The sequence below is a fragment of the Ursus arctos genome, unplaced genomic scaffold, assembly GCF_023065955.2.
Source record: "Ursus arctos isolate Adak ecotype North America unplaced genomic scaffold, UrsArc2.0 scaffold_13, whole genome shotgun sequence".
NCBI classification, from domain to species: domain Eukaryota; kingdom Metazoa; phylum Chordata; class Mammalia; order Carnivora; family Ursidae; genus Ursus; species Ursus arctos.
The window spans coordinates 19550699-19569886 of NW_026622797.1; the positions used below are offsets into that span (position 1 = coordinate 19550699).

The 19188-nt window shown below is 39.6% G+C and overlaps 1 protein-coding gene across 5 annotated transcripts in view; it reads left to right on the forward strand.

Annotated features, from left to right (window-relative positions):
* Positions 1-1812: 1812 nt before the first annotated feature.
* EPM2A (EPM2A glucan phosphatase, laforin) overlaps positions 1813-19188 on the forward strand; it is a 352988-nt gene continuing 335612 nt past the window's right edge. For 2 of the 5 annotated variants that reach the window (XM_057310983.1, XM_057310984.1), the window contains exons 1-2: positions 1818-2191; positions 12817-12915. In XM_057310983.1, the coding sequence (XP_057166966.1) occupies positions 1891-2191; positions 12817-12915 (400 nt within the window). In that variant the 5' untranslated portion in view covers positions 1818-1890. Of the gene's footprint in view, positions 2192-12816; positions 12916-19188 lie in introns of all 5 variants that reach the window. The other 3 variants (XM_026504978.4, XM_026504983.4, XM_057310985.1) reach the window with 3 other exon arrangements.

The following is a 19188-nucleotide window of genomic DNA, read 5'->3' on the forward strand; positions in this document are numbered from 1 at the left end:
CATAAAATATTACATATTTTGGGGGGGATTAAAGGGGTACTTTCAACTGTTAAAATTACTCAGCTTCTTTATGATGAGAGAGAAAAGGAAAGGAAAGAATGCCTCTTGAACAAATATATTGTCCCTTTTCTTCACCTGCCTTCCTTCCCTCCCTTCCTTCCTTCCTTCCTTCTTTCCTTCCTCCCTCCCTCCCTCCCTCCTTCATTCCTTCTTTTTCTCCCTCTTCCCCTTTCTCTCCTCCCCCTCCTTCTCCTTGTTTTATCTACGGAATGGACAGTACTCACTTTGGAAGAGCTGGGGGGAATAATGCCTTTTGGAAAATATACGCACAGGCTGCGTAGCACAACACAAGAAAGTCCTGACTGTCAGCTCCCAGGGTCCTTGCATGGCCAAATGACTCTTAATTTCCTAAAATTAGTCTAAGAATATTTTGTTAAGAGTAATTTGAATAAACGGATTCACATGCCACTGTGATTTAATGTCTGCTTTGCTACTGAATCAGCCATGTTTGGCCAGCCTTGCTGTCTTCACATTTTTGTGTTTATCCTTAAGCTTAGCAACCAACCAAACACTGAATGGAATATCAATATTTAAGAGGAAAGCATATTAGTTTACTAAGTGTTCCACTGAGAGACTGAGTTTGTATGGTTTACATTTTTGTACTTCGTTTTGTTTTACTTAGGATATTCTTAATACATGAAATTTTGCCTCGCCCCCCCCTTTTCACAAGCTTTCAAATACTGGTAAAAAGGTAAACTAGAGATCTTTTATGTGTCTCTGGTTTGCATAAGAGATTGTTGTGTTAAGTGCTGAATATACAAATGTAAGAACAGGGGAACAATTTTATTAAAGAATCAAAAAATAAATATGTAAACAAAGGATGGTTATCTTAAAGCGATGACAAAAATTAAAGCCCTCTCCCCACCCACAGACAGGCCTTTTTTTTTTTTTGACCTAACAGCTATAAATCTGTATTTCTTGACACAAAAGTGTTTAGTTTACTGAAAGCAAATTTAAACATCAGGTTTTATTTTTATGGCATAAAAAAAATTATGTCACACATCTGTAGTCACAAAATTATGGTCTTTATTTTGTTCTACCTCGAAAAGGACTTTAAAGTATTTACTCCAAATCCGTTTTACATGTACTAAAAATATAACATTTTGGATCATGTGTTATTTCAGGCATCGAGTGGACTAGGCGAGGGAAAAGTAACCAGCGCTTTTCTGCATCAGCTCTTAGTTTTGAATGGCGTCTCTTCCACCAATGAGAGAAACCTTTAGAGTTAGCAGGGTCTTTCAAGATGGTTAGTTTATACCCTCACTTTGCGGAGAGAGAACCGGAGGCCCATGATAAGGGACCTGTTTAAGGGTCGGAGCTCTCCAGACACCGCGGCCAGGCTCTCCCCCCAATTTCACTATTACAGAGGCTGCTTTCTACCTGCCATACCTTTCTTCTTTACGACCGCCATAAACATAATTTCGAGCCTTTGGGAAAGATAACTGCAAACTCGCAGGGCTTCTGAGATGTTTTCCTCCCTTTTCTAACCCGCTTGGACTCCCTTTTCTCCCTCCGCCGCGTGCCCGGCCGCCCCGCGGAGCCGCGCTGCGGGAAGAGGCTGCCGGCCCGGGCCGGTGTCCTTCTCCGCGAAAGGACACTTCTCCCGCGACCGCTTCCCGTCGCCACAGGCCCCGCGCTGCGCCAGGCCCGGCTCCTGGGCCGCGTGATGCAGCCCAAAAAAGGTGCAGCCTCGCACGTGTCCCCGCCGGCGCCCGGGCCTCTGGCGACCAGGCCTCCCGCGCCGCCGCCCAATCGCCGCGGCCGCCTCGCGCTCCGGCCACGTCCGCCGGCCGCGGGGCACCGACACCCGGAGCTGCGCCGCCCGCCGCCATGCGGTTCCGGTTCGGGGTGGTGGTGCCGCCCGCGGTCGCCGGGGCCCGGCCGGAGCTGCTGGTCGTGGGGTCGCGGCCCGAGCTGGGGCGCTGGGAGCCGCGCGGGGCCGTGCGCCTGAGGCCGGCGGGCAGCTCGGCGGGCGCGGGGGCGCTGGCGCTGCAGGAGCCGGGCCTGTGGCTCGGGGAGGTGGAGCTGGCGCTCGCGGAGGCGGCGCAGGACGGGGCGGAGCCGGGCCGCGTGGACACGTTCTGGTACAAGTTCCTGAAGCGGGAGCCGGGAGGAGAGCTCTCCTGGGAAGGTACTGGAAGCTGGCGTCCGCCCCGAGCGGGCACAGGGGGCTCCGGCCTTGGCCTCGGCCGCCCGCCCGTGCCCTCTGCGCGCTCTTCGGGCGCTTTGCCCGTCTCCCCGGCTTCAAAAGCCGCCCCCAGCTCCCCGGGCGACCCGGGCCGACCCTTGGCTGCGGGCCAAACTGTCGCCGCCCGCCGCGCCTCGGGGTCAGGAGGCGTCCAAAGATTCGTGCCGGGTTCCGGCCGGCCGCCCCTTCGCTCTCTGACCCTCCGCCCTCTTTCCCACACGCCCGGGTCCCGGGGTGGTTTTCCTGGCATCCCAGCTTCGCGGCCCAGTTTCCTGTGTCCCCCCCTCACCCCCCGTCACCGTGTCAGCCCCGCGCGAGACCCCGGCCGCGTGGCCCTCCCTGCGGCTCCGGGTTCACTCCTGAGCTCTGCCTTAGTGGTTTCTGTGTCCTCATTTCCCCCGCTCGTTCACTAAGAAATGACCCCTCCAGTGAAGCTAGCCTGGTTTCTGATCCACGTGCTGTTAGTGCATGGAATTTCTTTTCCTTCTTCGATTTGAGGCTGAACTAACGCAAAGACATTGTTTCTCTTTTTGGATTTTTTAAATTTATTGAGATATACTCTGATTTCCTAAGATATAAAAACAATATATGCTGGTTGTAAAAAAAAAAAAAAATCAAATTTCAAGGTAAAAACTTGTTTCCTCCACACACCTTAAGCCCACTGCCGTCTGCCCCGTATCTGTGTCTATCTAGCTATCGTGTATGTATCTCACACACAGATTGTATAATATGTTTTTCTGTATCTTGCCTCTTCTTAACGATATGTTGCGGATACCTTTTAGTGTCACTCCATATAGATGTATTTTATATTTTAAAAGGCAGCAAAATATTCTGCGTCTATCTAGTGCGCATTTAGGTTGTTTTCGTTTTCCTCTGTTACAAGCAGTAGTAGCTTAATTAAAAGTCCGAGTATAGAGTGATCTTTGAGTATTTGAAGTGTTGCTGTAGGGTAGATTCTGAGAAGTGAAACTGATAGGTCAGAGTGTGGCCATATTTTACATTTCAATAAGGACTGCCAAATTATACCCTGAAAAGGTTATACCAACGTAGCCTCCCCCTGCGATGTGTGAATTTAGACAGCTCTTTCTTTAAATGTGGTGTGCAGAGTAGAGGATTGGAGTATGTGTAATGCTATAGTGGTCTAACGTTGATGAAATGAAAATCTCTTTAGAAGTTTATATGACAAAAATGGGCCATTTAGTCCATAATGATGTGGAAACAGAATCAGTAAAGAACACGAGTATTCTATACTACATTTACATATTATCCTCGTCACACTGGGTTTTATGGACGGGTGGGATTTATTGTCATTTTGTGTTCCCATACCTGAATGGAAAGGTGTCCTCACCAGTTTATGCCCTTCTTTACAGATTACTACTTTTATTAATAATATTATATAATATGTTTTCACAATAAAACATCTGATAATTTTAATGAAAATTAAAGACTTTCTCCTCTCTAGTCCCCCTCTTTTTCTATTTTTAGCTTTTCTGATATTTCTCCCAAAGTTCTAAATAGTTTGCTTATATTGCTGTTTCTTAATGTATCAAGTTTAACTTTTCTGTTCTTAGATTTTCTGAGTTACTATATAAATTATATATAACATTTTAAAATTATAATTAGATAATATCAAATTTAACCATCATACTTGCTGTGAAATATGAGGAATTTAAGTTTATTATCTCTCTCCTACCTGATTTTTATATTATTATTTTATATAAAATTATATATGTATAATATTGTTGACTTGCTATTATGTAGAAAGTTGTGTTATAATAATTCTATTATGTAGAAGTTTACTCTTGTATAAGAAGATAAGAAAAATAGCTGACATACATTCTTCTCCCTCTCCTTTGGTTAATTATTTTCTCTACATTGTTAAGTTTTATTAATTTATATTTTGTTTTATAATTGTTACTATTCCTTCTTGTTTTAGATTGATAGGTTGAGTCTAAGAATGGTAAATTAGCAAAGAGCATTACGAGAAGCATCATGGTCAGTGTTTAAGAGTAAGGATTCTGGACCAGAACGCGTGGGTTCACCAACACATGTATGATCTTGGGCAAGTTATTACCCTTACTGTGCTGTTGTTGAAAGAACTAAGCCAGCTAATGAATCTAAAGGAATTAGAATAGGGCTTCTATTAAGTGTTAAGTAAATGTTAGTGATCGTTACCTTTACTGTTAGGAAATAATTATTGCAGAAAGAGGTAGTGCAATTAGACTCATAAAAAAGGAAATGTAATTATGTGACGTGGAACACGTGCCACCAGAAGGAAAAATTCTCTTCTCTTACACTATAAATCATGATCAGATTTTACTTAAAATGATAACAGGGTTTGTTTTACTTCATATTTGGGTGGTAATGTTCTACACCTTGTTTGAAAATTTCTAGTTATTTTTTTTTTTTTTTTACCAGAAGCAGTACATTGATCATCAAAATTTCCTAGCTTGATTGCAGTATTTGATGAATGCAAACATCTCAATTTTTGAAATTTTTTCCTTGAAAAATTGGGATTCTTGTTCTAATTTTCACTGATGTAGAGCTTTCAGAGCACAGCTATCTGGGACTTTTTTTTTTTTTTTTGATTGAATTCCTGTGTTAGTTACATTGTTTTGGATTCCATGTCTTCCTCTTTCTTAAATATCTTGCTCATTTTGTTGAATTGCATCTTAAAATAATTTTGAAGAAACGGTAAATGGGAGATAAATTAATTTTCCCTTTGAAAGCTTTGCCTCAGTACCTTGTAGTACCCATTGTAATGGATAATTTTGATGTCAAACTGAGTCCAATCCTCTATAGGCAATCTGGTTTTTGATGCTTTGCAACCTTTCCTTAAATTATTTTACCAGGATGTATCTGAGTCTCTTTTATTTATATCACTTGACAAGGGGTTGGCTCTTTCAATTTCAGGAATTGTTTCCTTAAACTCAGGGAAATTTTTTATTATTTCATTTCCTCCCCGTTTTCTCTGTTCTTTCCTCTGAAATGGCTGTCAGTCATATAATGTACCTTCTGCATACATTTGAGTATCTCTTAAAGTTTTCTCTTATATTTTCTGTGGTTTGTGTTTGGATAGATTTTCCTGACAGTGTTTCCCAGATCACTGCTTCATTTTTAATACTAGCTATTCCATCATTTAGTCCTTACACTGGATTTTTTACTTTTGGCAATCATATTTTTAATCTTCCACATTTTTCTGTTGTTCTCTGATTTCTTTTCTTTTTTCCAGAGCTGCTGCTTCTTCCTGTATAGATACAATTAATGCCTGAATCTTTCCGATGACATTAGATAGAATTCATTAAAAATCGTTTCTGTTTTGCATTAACTTTTTTTTTTGTCTGAAGGCAATTTTTTTTATACTATAGGTTTTCCTCAAATATTGGACAATCCTTGGATGACCATTCATTTTTATGAAAAAGGATATGTTGATTAGTATAGGCTGCTGGCCGGTTTCTTTTTTAAGTTGCTTATGTTTACCCAAAATCCCCTCTAAATGGCGGTACACGCATGGGATACTGTGTAATTTGGCAGATTTTGCAGAGTGGGGTTTCCCTCTTTAGGATGTAAGCCTGGAGAACCAGTGGGCTCCAGGTCCTTTCCATCAGGGAAGCAAAAGCAGAAAAACAAGCAAATGAAACTTTACTATGGGGAAAGGTATTTTAGCATATTTTATTCCTAAATGGAGTTGCCTTTTCTTTCCTTTTCTTTCTCTTCTTCTTCTCTTCCTCCTCCTCCTTCACCTTCTCCTTCACCTCTGCTGGGTGAATCCATAGACATCTCAAGATCTGTTTCACCTAGAGCTCTAGCCCATGCCCCACTGGGGCCCTTTCCAGGAAAACCTTTCCCTCCTATGTTTAGAGCATACTGAATTCATGTTGAGGGGAGGGTGGGCCGGAAGGAGGCATGGGGGAAACCTTTCCTTGCAATCTTCTCTGGGTTGGCATCTGTGTATTTGTTAGGTCTCTTCTTACCCGTTGCTTTTTTAGAAGTCTTCCCTGACTCCCCCCTTAATCTTTCTCATAGTGCCTCTTCCTTTCCTCATACCTCATCTCACAGTTTAAAATCACATCAGTTATATTGGCCTGGACTCTTTGATTGCAAGTAATAGAAATGGAGTGTGAACCAGCCAAAAAAAAAAAAAAAAAAAAAAAAAAAGAAATTATTATTAACTCATAGAACCAAACTAAAAGAAACCTGGAGTTTAACCTCTCTGCCCTCGCTTGCTCTCCAGCTATCTCTCTTCCCCGTAGGTTTGCTTTACTTCCTATTGACTTCATTCCCTCACACGGACTCTACCAAGCTAGACTTCCCAGTGGGGGGCTCCAGGCTTACATACTCAAAGCCAGAGAAGGAAAAAATATTCTTCCCTGATAGCTCTAGTTAGAAAAATATGTGGGAAAAATGGGAATTTATCTTTGTTGAACCAATCATTCTTGCCAGGGTGGTGGGAGTCCCCTGAGCATTGCCAACAGCAAACACTTCTTGGAGTAGGGGAGGAACCCTTCTCCCATACTGTTTCAGGGGCAGTTTAGAAAACGGTGGGCTGTCAGTGCACAGGAAAACACAACGAACAGTTGTTTAAACAAATAAAGGTTAATATCTCTGCTATAAAAAGTACATAGATAGATGGTGATGGTAGTGGCCCACAGTGCATGGATGTCAGGAGAGGTACCATTGCATTTTCTTGGCTTTTTCCTCAAGACAACAGGTGACAGTCTAGTCATCATGTCTGCATTCCGTGGAATATGGGAGGAGAGAGAAGAGTGGCAGCGTCAGCGGGGGGTGGGGGTTATCCCTTGTATCTGGAGAGCTGTAACTTCAGTGGCGTACTCTCCTCCCTGCAAAACACATACTTCCTTTCAGTTGATGATTATGAATAAAGGTGCTATAAACAGTGACGGGCAAGTTTTTATGTAAACCTCAAGTTTTCAAATCAGTTGGGTAAATACCAAGGAATGGGTTTGCTGGATCCTATGAAACTGTATTTAGCTTTATAAGAAACTGCCAGACCACGTGGCTTCCAGAGTGGCCATAGCCTTTTCATTCCCACCAGCAATGAATGAGAGTTCCCATTGCTACACATTCTCATCAGCAATTGATTTTGTTCAGATTTTGGGTTTAAGTATCCTTACAGGTGTGCAGTGAGTATCTGATTTTTTAAATTTGTAGAAATACATGATGTTGAGCATCTTTTTATATGCTTATTTACCGTCTGTATATCTTTTTTAATTGGGTGTCTGCTGAGGTCTTTTCTTCACTTTTGAGTTAGAGCGTTTGTTTTCTTATTGCTGATTTTTAAGAGTTCTTTGAATATTTGGATGCAAGTCCTAAAGAGATATGTGATTTGCAAATATTTCCTCACTGTTTGTGACTTGTCTTTTCATTCTCTTAACAGTGTTATTTACAGTGTAAAACTTTTAGTTTTAATGCAGTCCAGCTTATCATTTTTTTTTCTTTTATGGATTAAGCTTTTTGTTTTGAATCAAAAAACTCATTTCTAAACCCAAGGTCATCTAGATTTTCTCCTGTGTTATCTTCTAGAAGCTTTTTATAGTTTTGCATGTTACATATAGGTCTATAACCCATTTTGTGTTAATTTTTATCTGTGATACGAAGTCTGTGTCTAGGTTCTTTTTTTTTTTTTCATGTGTATTGATTTTTGTTTGGATGCTGGATATTGTAGTTTTTAATTATTTTAGAGTTTGGAATTTTTTTTCTGGCAATTATTTGTGGATTAGTTTGTTACTTTTGAAGTTTATCTTGAAGGTTTATACGGCAGGTCTATAGTAGCTTTTACTGTAGGGCTAATTTAGCCCTACTACTAAGCAAAGACCTGTCTATGTTCTCTCTCTCTCTCTAAGATTTTATTTATTTATTTGACAGAGATAGAGAGCACAAGTAGGGGAGCAGTAGTCAGAGGCAGAGGGAGAAGCAGGCTCCCTGCTGAGGAAGGATCCTGAAACAGACTCGATCCCAGGACCCTGGGAGCCAAAGGCAGCCACTTAACTGACTGAGCCACCCAGGCATCTCTACATTCTCTTTTGAATGCCCCATGTATTAAATAAGATCTCCTCACTCTGATGGAAATACAAATGTTTCCCAATTCTGTGTGAGCTCTGCCAATTCTTTGGCATAAAATATTCAGAAATTTATTTTGTTTGTTTTTGATGTGGCTTGCTATTCGTTCTTTGTATGGCTCTATCCAATTTCATCTTATGCATTCACAGATTGGCATGAAGCCAAAGAATGAATCTAAGAGAACTTTATGCAGATTTATGGAGCTTTCTCTTCAAGGCTTTCTCATTTCTGGAATTTGGTTCTACAAATTCCAATCACCCTGTTCTCCCCAAACTTGAATTTCTGTTTCCTCAGTCACTGAAACCATTGAGTTCTATTTGAATCCCATTCCTGCCTCATGGTTCAGAAATTCTCCACAGGCAGTAATCCATGGCATTCATATTGTTCACCTTGTTTCTTTTTCTTCTCTCAGAGATTATAGTCCTGTGCTGCCTTTTGTTCAACATTTAAACAATGTTATTATACATTGTGCCATTTTTTTAGTTGTTACTTTTTTTTTTTTTAAAGATTTTATTTATTTATTTGACAGAGATAGAGACAGCCAGCGAGAGAGGGAACACAAGCAGGGGGAGTGGGAGAGGAAGAAGCAGGCTCATAGCAGAGGAGCCTGATGTGGGGCTCGATCCCATAACGCCGGGATCACGCCCTGAGCCGAAGGCAGACGCTTAACCGCTGTGCCACCCAGGCGCCCCTAGTTGTTACTTTTATAGGCAGGAGAAGAAGTCTTGGACTGATTTTTGAAAGTTTGCGGGTAGGTATTTTTCCAGCATATTTTTAAAATTTTGCAAAAGAAGTCCTGATTTTATTTATTTCTAATATAATTATGTATATGTGTGTATATTTATGTGCATATATTTGTACACAGACACACACACATACACACACACACATACACAGTCTAATCTGTATCTTTCTTGTTAAATTAAGTTGTTTTCCTTGGGAGTATCTTCTAAAAGGGATGATTGATAACCACACTAGGGTTGTTATGAGGACTAGTTTATAAAGTGCCTAGAACAAAGTTGTAGCTATGACTTTAAGATAGCCAACAATTTATAGCAGCTGCATTTCCTCAGTCTTTCCATTTTCAAGATGAAATTTATTGATCTTAAAGGTAGTTTATGCTTATAAAGCAGCAGCAGTTTTATATAATATTGGACTAATCCATACACTGACCCCAAACTACCAGCATTGCCACTGTATTCTAGATAATGCTGCACCTTCCCATAATTATTTGCCGTACCCATTTCTACTTGTGCTTTCTACTCCAGCTGTGCTATACCTTGGTGAAGGCTGAGTTTGAGTGCAGGATAGATGGACATGTACTGCATAAGGGATGTCATCCACATTCCAGCTGAATTTTGTGGATAGAGTGCACTCATTTTTTTTTCTTTGTCTAATTGCACAGTTCTTTTATATTTTTAATTTAAATTCAGTTTAATTAACATATACTGTATTCTTAGTTTCAGAGGTAGAATTTAGTGAGTCATCAGTTGTCTACACTCCCAGTGCTCATCGCTTCAAGTGCCCTCCTTAGTGCCCATCACCCAATTACGCCATCCCCCTACCCACCTCCCCTCTAGCAACCCTCAGTTTGTTTCTTATAGTTCTTATAGTTCTCTTATGGTTCGGTGCACTCAATTTTAATTGGATAAACTTTGACTAGAAGAAAGAACTCCTAAATATAACCTTAGTTCTTTGTTTCATCCATTATGAGGTGAGAGCCTTTCAAGAACAGCTGTGCTTACTACACTCAAAGGAACCATCAAAGGAACCATTAAAAAGGCAATACAGAGAGAGGGACGTGGTAGAGAGTTACGTGAGAATAACTTAATGAGATATGAGAGACAAGTATAAAGAAAACTTTGAAGAGTGACATGTGACATGGTCAAGAAAGAAAGATTTATTTTAGTAATAGTTTATTACTGTTGAACGAAAAATTCTAACTAAAAATTATGATGGATGAAATTTAACTGTTTCTTCGTCAGCTGAAATTATTGTATGATGATTGCATTTTATGATTGAGAAAGTGGGGCCCTGAGAGGTTTAGCAGATATCCTAAGCCCACATACTGCTAGCCTGTGGGAGGCACTGGCTGTGGGAAACACCTTCTTTAGTCAGGTGTCATGATTTGGCACTAGGCAGGACATGGAGATTTGGTGAGTGAATTTTCATATTCCATACACAAACTCTAACTCTAGGGCTTCATAGATGAGAAGGAGTTCATGCTGGCTGCTTAAGATATCTCTGTATTATCAATGAGAAGGGAAATGACAGAGAATGAGAACAAATGGAGAGGTGAATTATGACTCTATTTACTCCAAGGGATTCTTCTCTTGATATTCTCTCATCCTACCTCCCCTTTCTCTTCAGAGTATTCACTGAATGTGTTATATCAGCCAAAACGACCAGAAGTTTTAACAACATCAAGAATGATATTCAAACTAAAATGAAAGGCATTTTTTTCCCCTCTCTTGGATCAAAACCAGTTGTATCAGACAGAGGACAATAATCCAGGAGAAGATATTACTGCAGTTTCTTATTCCGTCTCCCCAGCACCTGATCTTCCATCATTTGCCAGCGAGTTAATGGGAGCTGAAATGAAAATGCTTGCTGCTTTTAGATGATTTGTTCCTGTCCCCTAGAAGCAGAATGAGGTTCTAATTTTAGGAAAAGTTAAAGAAAATATTGTGGCATGCTCACACAGTGGGGAAGGAGAAAAGTTATGAACATTTTTTTTTTTTTTCAAAAGGCAGTAAAGCAACTACAATCTTAACAATGTTCTTTGGGGCTCCCGTGGAGAGAAAATAATCAGTTGGATAAAGCATTAGTTTAAACAAGTGTAACGCATTTTACAGTGTTTAATTTGAGGAGATAAAATGCATATAGTGGAGATTTTATACTTCACTAAATATGTTTCTTTGTGTAAAGATAATGCTCATGAGTATTTGGGATGTGAGTGTGAATGAGGGAAAGATTTACAAATTGGATTTGTAGAAGGCCAGACAGTGGATGGGTAGCTTAATGAGATGAGAAAAGTCTGAGAACATTTCAGCTTCTGCAAGCGAGATGGGCTCAGCTGGCAGGTCAGGTCTGGCTCGCTGGGCTTCCACAAGGTGCGAGAGATGGCTCTGTGTCTTTGGACCGTCATGGGTGCCAGGGCTTCCGAACTGGAAAGCTCATTAAAATGTTTTATTATTCCAAGATCCTCCTCAACTTGAATATCGTTACCTGGAAAATGTTCTGTTTTCTGCTCCGATGGTGGGATCCTGGGCTGTGTCCAGCTAGCTCAGGTCTGTATCACAGCCAGTATACACTGAGTGAGAAGCTTGACATTTTCCGTACTATGACCTTCATGTTTTTAAATGTTGAATCATAATGTCACATTAACATAACACAGAGCTTGATCCTGAATTTTTGCTAATTAAACCATAGAGAATTAGAGAAATGGTTACTATGAAATCATTTTCTTTTCAGTTTAGTTCTAAAAGGCACTATACTATGTCCATGAGCAAAGAAAAATTTTATCAATGTTTTACCCATGATTGCCAAAATTTCTGGACATTATATTTGTAGATTTTATGAACTATTTGTACCTTTGATAAAAGTTAATATGACATTTAAATTCATGTCTTATGTCATAAATTATCAATTTATTACCTTCTTCATTGATTGAAATCACTAAAAATCTATCTATTTGATGAGCATGACAACCATCCTAGAATAATTACAGAATTGGAGAAATTTTGAACTCCCACACACAGAAGACTATATTTGGGGGTTACACTGTTATTTCCATGATCTTAGATTTGGAACTATTCTAAATATCATCTACTGAATTCTGAGGTTGTGCAAATTCTGAATGTTGAATACAAGAAGACATTGGTTTAAAGTGTTGCTTTAATACTTACTAGTTCAGAATAAGTATGAGAAAGCATTGAGCTAATACATGTGAACATTCGTTGTAAATGGAAGTAATAATTATTTTGTACTAAAAATATTGACAATATTTTGTCATTGGCTTATTTATGTTTATCATTTTTCGGTGATACTTCACATTTATTTGTAATGAAGGGGTATCCCATAAAAATTTTATTAGAAAAGCAGTTTACTCCTGAGCTGTGTATACATTTTTGCAAAGGCTTCAGTCTTCACTTACTTAATCTGTTTAGAAATTTGAATCTGCAGTTTTCACTTGATGATGTCTTTTGACTGTGGTTGAATAGGTTTTATTATTTTTCAGAGAGATGCACTTAGAATTCATTAGTGAATCAATCTAATTAGATGTGAGGAGTGTAGAAAGATATAACCCAAATCAGACTTTAAAAAAGGGAACTCTTGGGTACTGTGCTATCACAAAGGTGAAAAAAATGCCATGAAAATAAAAATGTATTAGTTTCATTAAAGCTCACATTTTATTATTGTTTAAAACCTTATTTTGGTATTAGCCCTTGAGAAAGGGTGTCTATAATTTTCCTTTCCTCGTTTAGGTAAAAACCCTAAGAAATCAGAAGAGGTATTTGATTCATCTATTCAACTCATTTTACACACAATTATGAGGCTCAGTTATCTATCCACCTGGCATTGTGGTAAGTGCTGGGAAACGATGATGAAAAATTCACAGCTCTTGAGTTTAAGAGATTTACATTCTAGCTGAGAAAAAAAAAACATCATCAAGGAAGGACTATAACAGAAATCTGAAAATCTATATGCAGTGGAGTGGAAGAAGTTCATCCCTGTCATCAGGAGTGGGAGAGGGGTTGAGGAAGTCTTTATGGAGGGGATAGTATTTTAAACCTGGTATTTAAAGAAAAGCAAGATCTTCTTTCGTGATTTTTTTCTGTAATTATGAAAATAAAAGCAACACAATCATTCTTCAAGATCTGTCTGATGTGAATCCAAGAGGAAATTGGTGCTTTGACTTGATCTTCTATGAGTGAGAATCCTGGTTTTATTAAAGTGACAAGGGAAAAGCCAGAGTCTGGGGGTTCAAAGGCATTTAAGTGTTTAAGCCTTTTGTGGTGATGGGTGGCTGAACTGTAGGGTTTTTGGGAGAGGAATGCTGAAGGACAGTGCTGGGGGCCAGCTGGTGAGGAAGGTGGGGGTGGGGACTGCGGGAAGCAGGGGGGCAGCGCTTATGGGGTGGTGAGTAGGGCCTTCTCTCTTGAGGCCTGGAAGACTGGGCCAGGGTCACCCTCATCTCACTGCTTTGTTATTTGGACCACTGCTGTTGACATCTTTTCTTTTTCTTCAAATGTGACTCGGGTAACTCTCTAGCGAATTTCTTAGATACACCACTGATTCCCTGACCTGATTGAGCATTAGGATCACCTGATGAGCTTTTGAAACATGCAGAATAGGTATCCTTGAGTCAATCACAGACTTAACAGAATCTCCAAAGATGGAGCCTGGAAATCCGTATTTTTAAGAGTTTTATTGAGCTACAATTCACATATCATAAAGTTCACCCCTTTAAAGCATAAAACTGAACGGTTTTTAGTATATTTACAAAGTCAACGTGAATTATCCAACATCTTCACCCCTCCAAAAGGAAATTCTGTATTCATTACTAATCAATCCCCATTTCTCCCTCCCCCATCCTCCGGCAAATATAGTAATGTACTTCCAGTATCTATGAATTTGTCTAGTCTGAATATTTTGTATAAATGGAACCATGCAACATGTGGCTCCTTGTAACTGGCTATACATGCTTCATTCATACTTTTATTGCTGAGTAATAATTCATTGTGTGGTATACCATATTCCATTTATTCGTTCATCAGTTGATGGACATATGGGTTATTTTCCCTTTTGAATAATGCTGCTATGAACTTTTGCAGAGACATGTTTTCACATCTTTATTTATTTGTTTGTTTGTTTGTTTTCACTTCTTTTGGGTATATATCCAGAAGTGGAATTGCTGAGTCATGGTAACTCCATGGTTTATAATCTGAGGAACTGTTTTCCAAAGTGACTATCATTTTATATTCCCACCAACACTGCATGAGAACTTCAGTTTCTCCGTATCCTTCACAACACTTGTTATTGCCTGTATTTCAATTTTAACCATCCCAGGGGATGTGAAGTATCTCATTATGGCCTTGATTTGCATTTCTCTGATAACTGATAGATAATGTTGAACCTCTCTTCATGTGCCTATTGGCCATATGTCAACCAAGGGATACTCATTTGTGAATGTATCTTCTTGGAGAAATAAATATGTATTTATATCTGTCCATCTTTAATTGGGTTATTTGTCTTTCAGTTGCTGCATTGTAAGATCCCCTGTTTTTTAAAAATCTATGCCTGGTGGCTATACAGATAATACTTGAATGGGCAGTAGGAGACTAGGGTAGGCCACTGACATACCTAACTTGGGCTGAACATTGAAGCCTTTACCTTGAAATGCATGAATTGCTTTGTATGGTACTTTACTTTGCTATAAACAAGTAAGGCATAATGGTTTAATGGTGACTTAATGGAATTATCTGTTAGGTACGTTTCTCTTCCTTGGCCAACCCTACTATTACCAAGTCCATCTTTCTGTGCACTACTATTACGTTTAGGTGCTCTATGAGCCTCTTTCCTCAGATCACCTCTTATCTTAAACTGCATTCTTCCTTTCAAAGAATTGTCTCTGATCTTGTGATGATACAGCCCTAGCCCTAAGCTCTCTTCTGGACTGACAGAGTCTACTGTCTATAAGACTTTTTCATCTGGATGTCCTGTAAGTCCTGTAAACTCAATATATCAAAACCTCAGCTACTGAGCAATCTTCACAGAGCTTTTTTTTTCTGTGTTTCTGATTTAAAAACATTATCTCAATCACTTAAGTATGTGGAAGCATAATTTCTTAGGCTGAGCTGATTGCATGATGAATCCCTGAGGTATGCCAAGCATTTCCTAGTCCACATCCTTAAGAGATTTTGATTTAATAGTTCTGGGATTGGCCAGAGAATAAGAATTTTATAGTTTCCCCAGGTGCTTTTGATAACCAGCTGGTTTGGGAGGTCACTGTAAGAGATTCTGTAAGTTGAAATATTTCAGTTCTCCTTCCACCCTACCCCCAACTAACTCTTTTTATTTTCATCCTGCTGCCTCTGTTATGGTTTGGTTCCTTGGCATATCAGTGGCCTTTTACGTGGTCTAACTCCTTTGTGTCCTTTCTCTATTCAATCCTTCCTCCATGCCGCTACCAGAATTATCTTTCTAAAATACAGATTGGGTAATATCACATGTGCAATTAAAAATTCTTTGATGAGTTCTTATTTCCTATAAAATAAATCCAAACTTCTTACTATGACCTCTGAGCTTCCTCACAATTGCGTACTTCTGTCTGCACTTCTGCCACTTCCTGAAAACAGTCTAAGTTTCAGCCACCCAGACTCTTATTTTCCCTGCCATTTCATGCAACTCTTTGATAGTGTCTTGCCCTTTTCTTCGATTTCTGTCACAACTGTGGCAGTCTTAGGTCTGCAGTGAACCATGCTTCAGTATTCTGTTGACTTTGGTGGAGTAACATGAAAACCAATCAGAGGTGGGTTCTTCAAATAATTTATATTTATTATATAATTTTTAAATACAACAAATGATTATACAATGTAAAGTTATTGGGCGTATCTAAACCAAACCTGATTAATGCACAACACTCACATGTGCACATACCTATTTCTTTGGATTAGGGATATAGGGGATTAGTATCCTAATCTCCATGGGGTGTCTGTCATGGTCCATTAGTGGCATTGTAGGAAAGATCCCTTTCTTCTTTTCCGGCAGCCGCTGAGGCCATCAGAATTGATTGGATTCAGTATGAAGACTTTCATTAGAGCCCCTGGTCAGAGACTTAACCTTCCAGCATTAGCAGAGGGAAGGAATAGTATTTACCCCTCCAGCCGGAGTATGTCTTACTGAGCTATGAAAATAGCACGGAGTTTAGTGAGTTCACGTGGTTTGGTCATATATATGATTAGTGCATATGCTGCCTCTATTGCCTCCACTCAACCGCTTGTGACTTTTATATAGCTTTAAGTTAGGCAACTCTAATGTGTTGATTCTAGATATAATTTGTGTACATTTGGCTCTGATGCCCCCACATACGTGGCTATAGTTTTATTTATATGTACATTAAGCAACCCTGACTTGTGGCTTCTGATCAGATGTGGTATCCTTCATTAGACACAGGCAACTTTCATGAATTTTTTTTTTAAAGATTTTATTTATTTGAAAGAGAGAGAGCAAGCGAGTGAGAGAGCACAACAGGGGGGAGGGGCAACGGGAGAGGGAGAAGCAGACTCCTGGCCAAGCAAGGAGCCCAATGCAGGGCTTGATCCCAGGACCCTGGGATCATGACCTGAGTCCAAGACAGATGCTTAACCAACTGAGCCACCCAGATACCCCAACTTTCATGAATTTACATTGATAAAATTCTATGTCAGTACTGGGGCTTAGAGCCATAAGTCAAAATTATAAACATTCTAAGTACCTTTCTGTCTACTTGTTTAATACATACTCATGTATATCTCACACATCTGATGCCTGCACATTCCAAGTCCTCTAGCCTTCTATGATAACCCTTTCTTTTAACATTTAAGTAAAATTGCTCGAGTTCCCATCTGACATACTGAGAGATCTTACCTCTTTCCTCTATGTTACCTAGAACCACCTTTCCTCAGCATATTTGGAAAAGTTGGGTGTGACATACTGCTATTATTTACCAATGTCCACATCCTCTCCCTGTGGATGGATTATTCTTCTTTGCCCTATTGAAGAAGAAAATCTTTGTCATATGGCTTATTTTGGTCAATAAAATGTAAGAGGAAATGATGTATGTCACTTCTTGTTGCTTTGCTGTACTCTTTTCTCTCTGCCAAGAGATTACTATCGATGTTCCAAATAGTGACTGCTCTGTCTGATGGTCTCAGCGTGAAGATGATGAAAATGTGAAGAATGGCCCTTACTTAGCCAGTCTACATTGAACTCTAGTGTGAGCAAGAAGTAAACCTTTGCTCTTCTGTGCTACCTGATGACTTGGGTGTTTAGTATCATAGCATGTCCTAGGATCTAAAACAATGCCTAGTGTTTGGCAGGTGTTCATTAAATACTTGATGAATGAATGAACTTGAGCAAGGCACTTTCCAGATGTCTCACATTGGTATACTCATGCCCTCTGTGTTCCCATCTTCAGTATGGTTCTGGACTTGTGAGTTTGTAGCCCAGCATAGAAATGCATCATTGTCTTAAAGCAGCATTTTTTTCTAAAAGATATTTGAGGGAAAAAAACCCATTATTTCAAATTGAAGAAGACATGTGATATAGAATAGACCACAACCTCACAGGAATATTTATGTATGTATGTATTTATATATTTTTAGATTTTATTTGTCTGTTTGACAGAGCGAGCACAAGCAGGGGGAGCGTCAGGCAGAGGCAGAGGGAGAAGCAGGCTCTCCACAGACCAGGGAGCCCGATGCAGGGCTGGATCCCAGGACCCTGAGATCATGATCTGAGCCGAAGGCAGATGCCTAACCGACTGAGCCATCCAGGTGCCCCTCACAGGAATTTTTAAAGGAAAAAATACAAATCTTTAAAGAATTTTCGTGGTGGTAGAGTACTGCATCAAGCTATGTTCCTGAGACCACTTGGAAATGTTTGAGAAGCTGTGATAATTTTTGAGTCCCCGTTTTCTCTTCTTGGAAATACAGTGTCTAGATGAGAGCAGTCAAAGGCTTCTTAGGAGGGGCTGCCGGGTGGAAGCAGCAGTGAACTGGGAGCCCGGGGCCTTGGGCTCCAGTGTTTGCTTTGCTACTGAATATGCATAGGACTCTGTCAAGTCATTTAATTGACTAGAACCTCAGACTTGGGAAAAGATGTACTCACACAACTGCTCTCTGTACCACTGGATTTTATTTTTGAGGAATAATGTACTTGAAAGTACTTTGAAAATTATTAAGCTCTATTATTCCAATTGAAAATTGATAGGAAATTCTTCCAATCTTTCCAAATTTGAAGATTTTATGTATGTTATAATTCCACTGGGTGGCAGTATTTCACTTGTACTCTAATTCTGTAGTTTGTCTATCATCTCAAAGAGTTCAATCACAATCTCATTCTCTCCCAACCTTATCTTTCCACTTTCTCATCCTCTGCACTCCCTATCTCCCAAAACAATTCTGAAAAACAGTTACCATCCATTTAAAAAAGATTTAATGACGTAAATGTGAGGACAACCACCCGAAGACCTCAGTTTATCCAAAACTTCTGCTTCGTTTGGGAAGAAGTGTTAGAAAGCTTAATTTTGCTCAGATGTAAGCAAATTACTTTAATATAGGTAATTAAAACCAGTTAAAAATCACCTACGAAAATCTTGCCATTGGCTTTTGTGGTGAATGCTTTCACAATTATTTTGTTCAATAAACTCACGTAGACAGTTCGACGGATAATACCATGGATGCTTATTTATTTTATCCCTTGTATTGTAAGATCATAAAATTGTTATACTGATTCTTTTGATGTCTATGATATGTTTCAGAAACACTTTGTCATGGCTCCCTATCAGTTAACTCTGCCAGAATTTCTTAGAGAATTAATTCTACAAGATGAGTTTAAGACAAGTACCCTTATAAAGCTTGGTAAGTGATTCCTTGCTGACTTGTGTTGATACTGAGGCTTCAATGTAAGTGGTGGGCTAGGTCTACTAGACTCGTCTTGTCCTGTTGCACGGAAAAAATAAAAACTCCTTAGCAACATAATGGCATGCTAGTTTTCACTTGTAAGGAGACCGTTGATACAATTTTTAAATGCCTGCAATTACTGCATTCTATACAAGAGAAGGTAGCTGCTTTGAAAAAATTAGGCTGTTTATA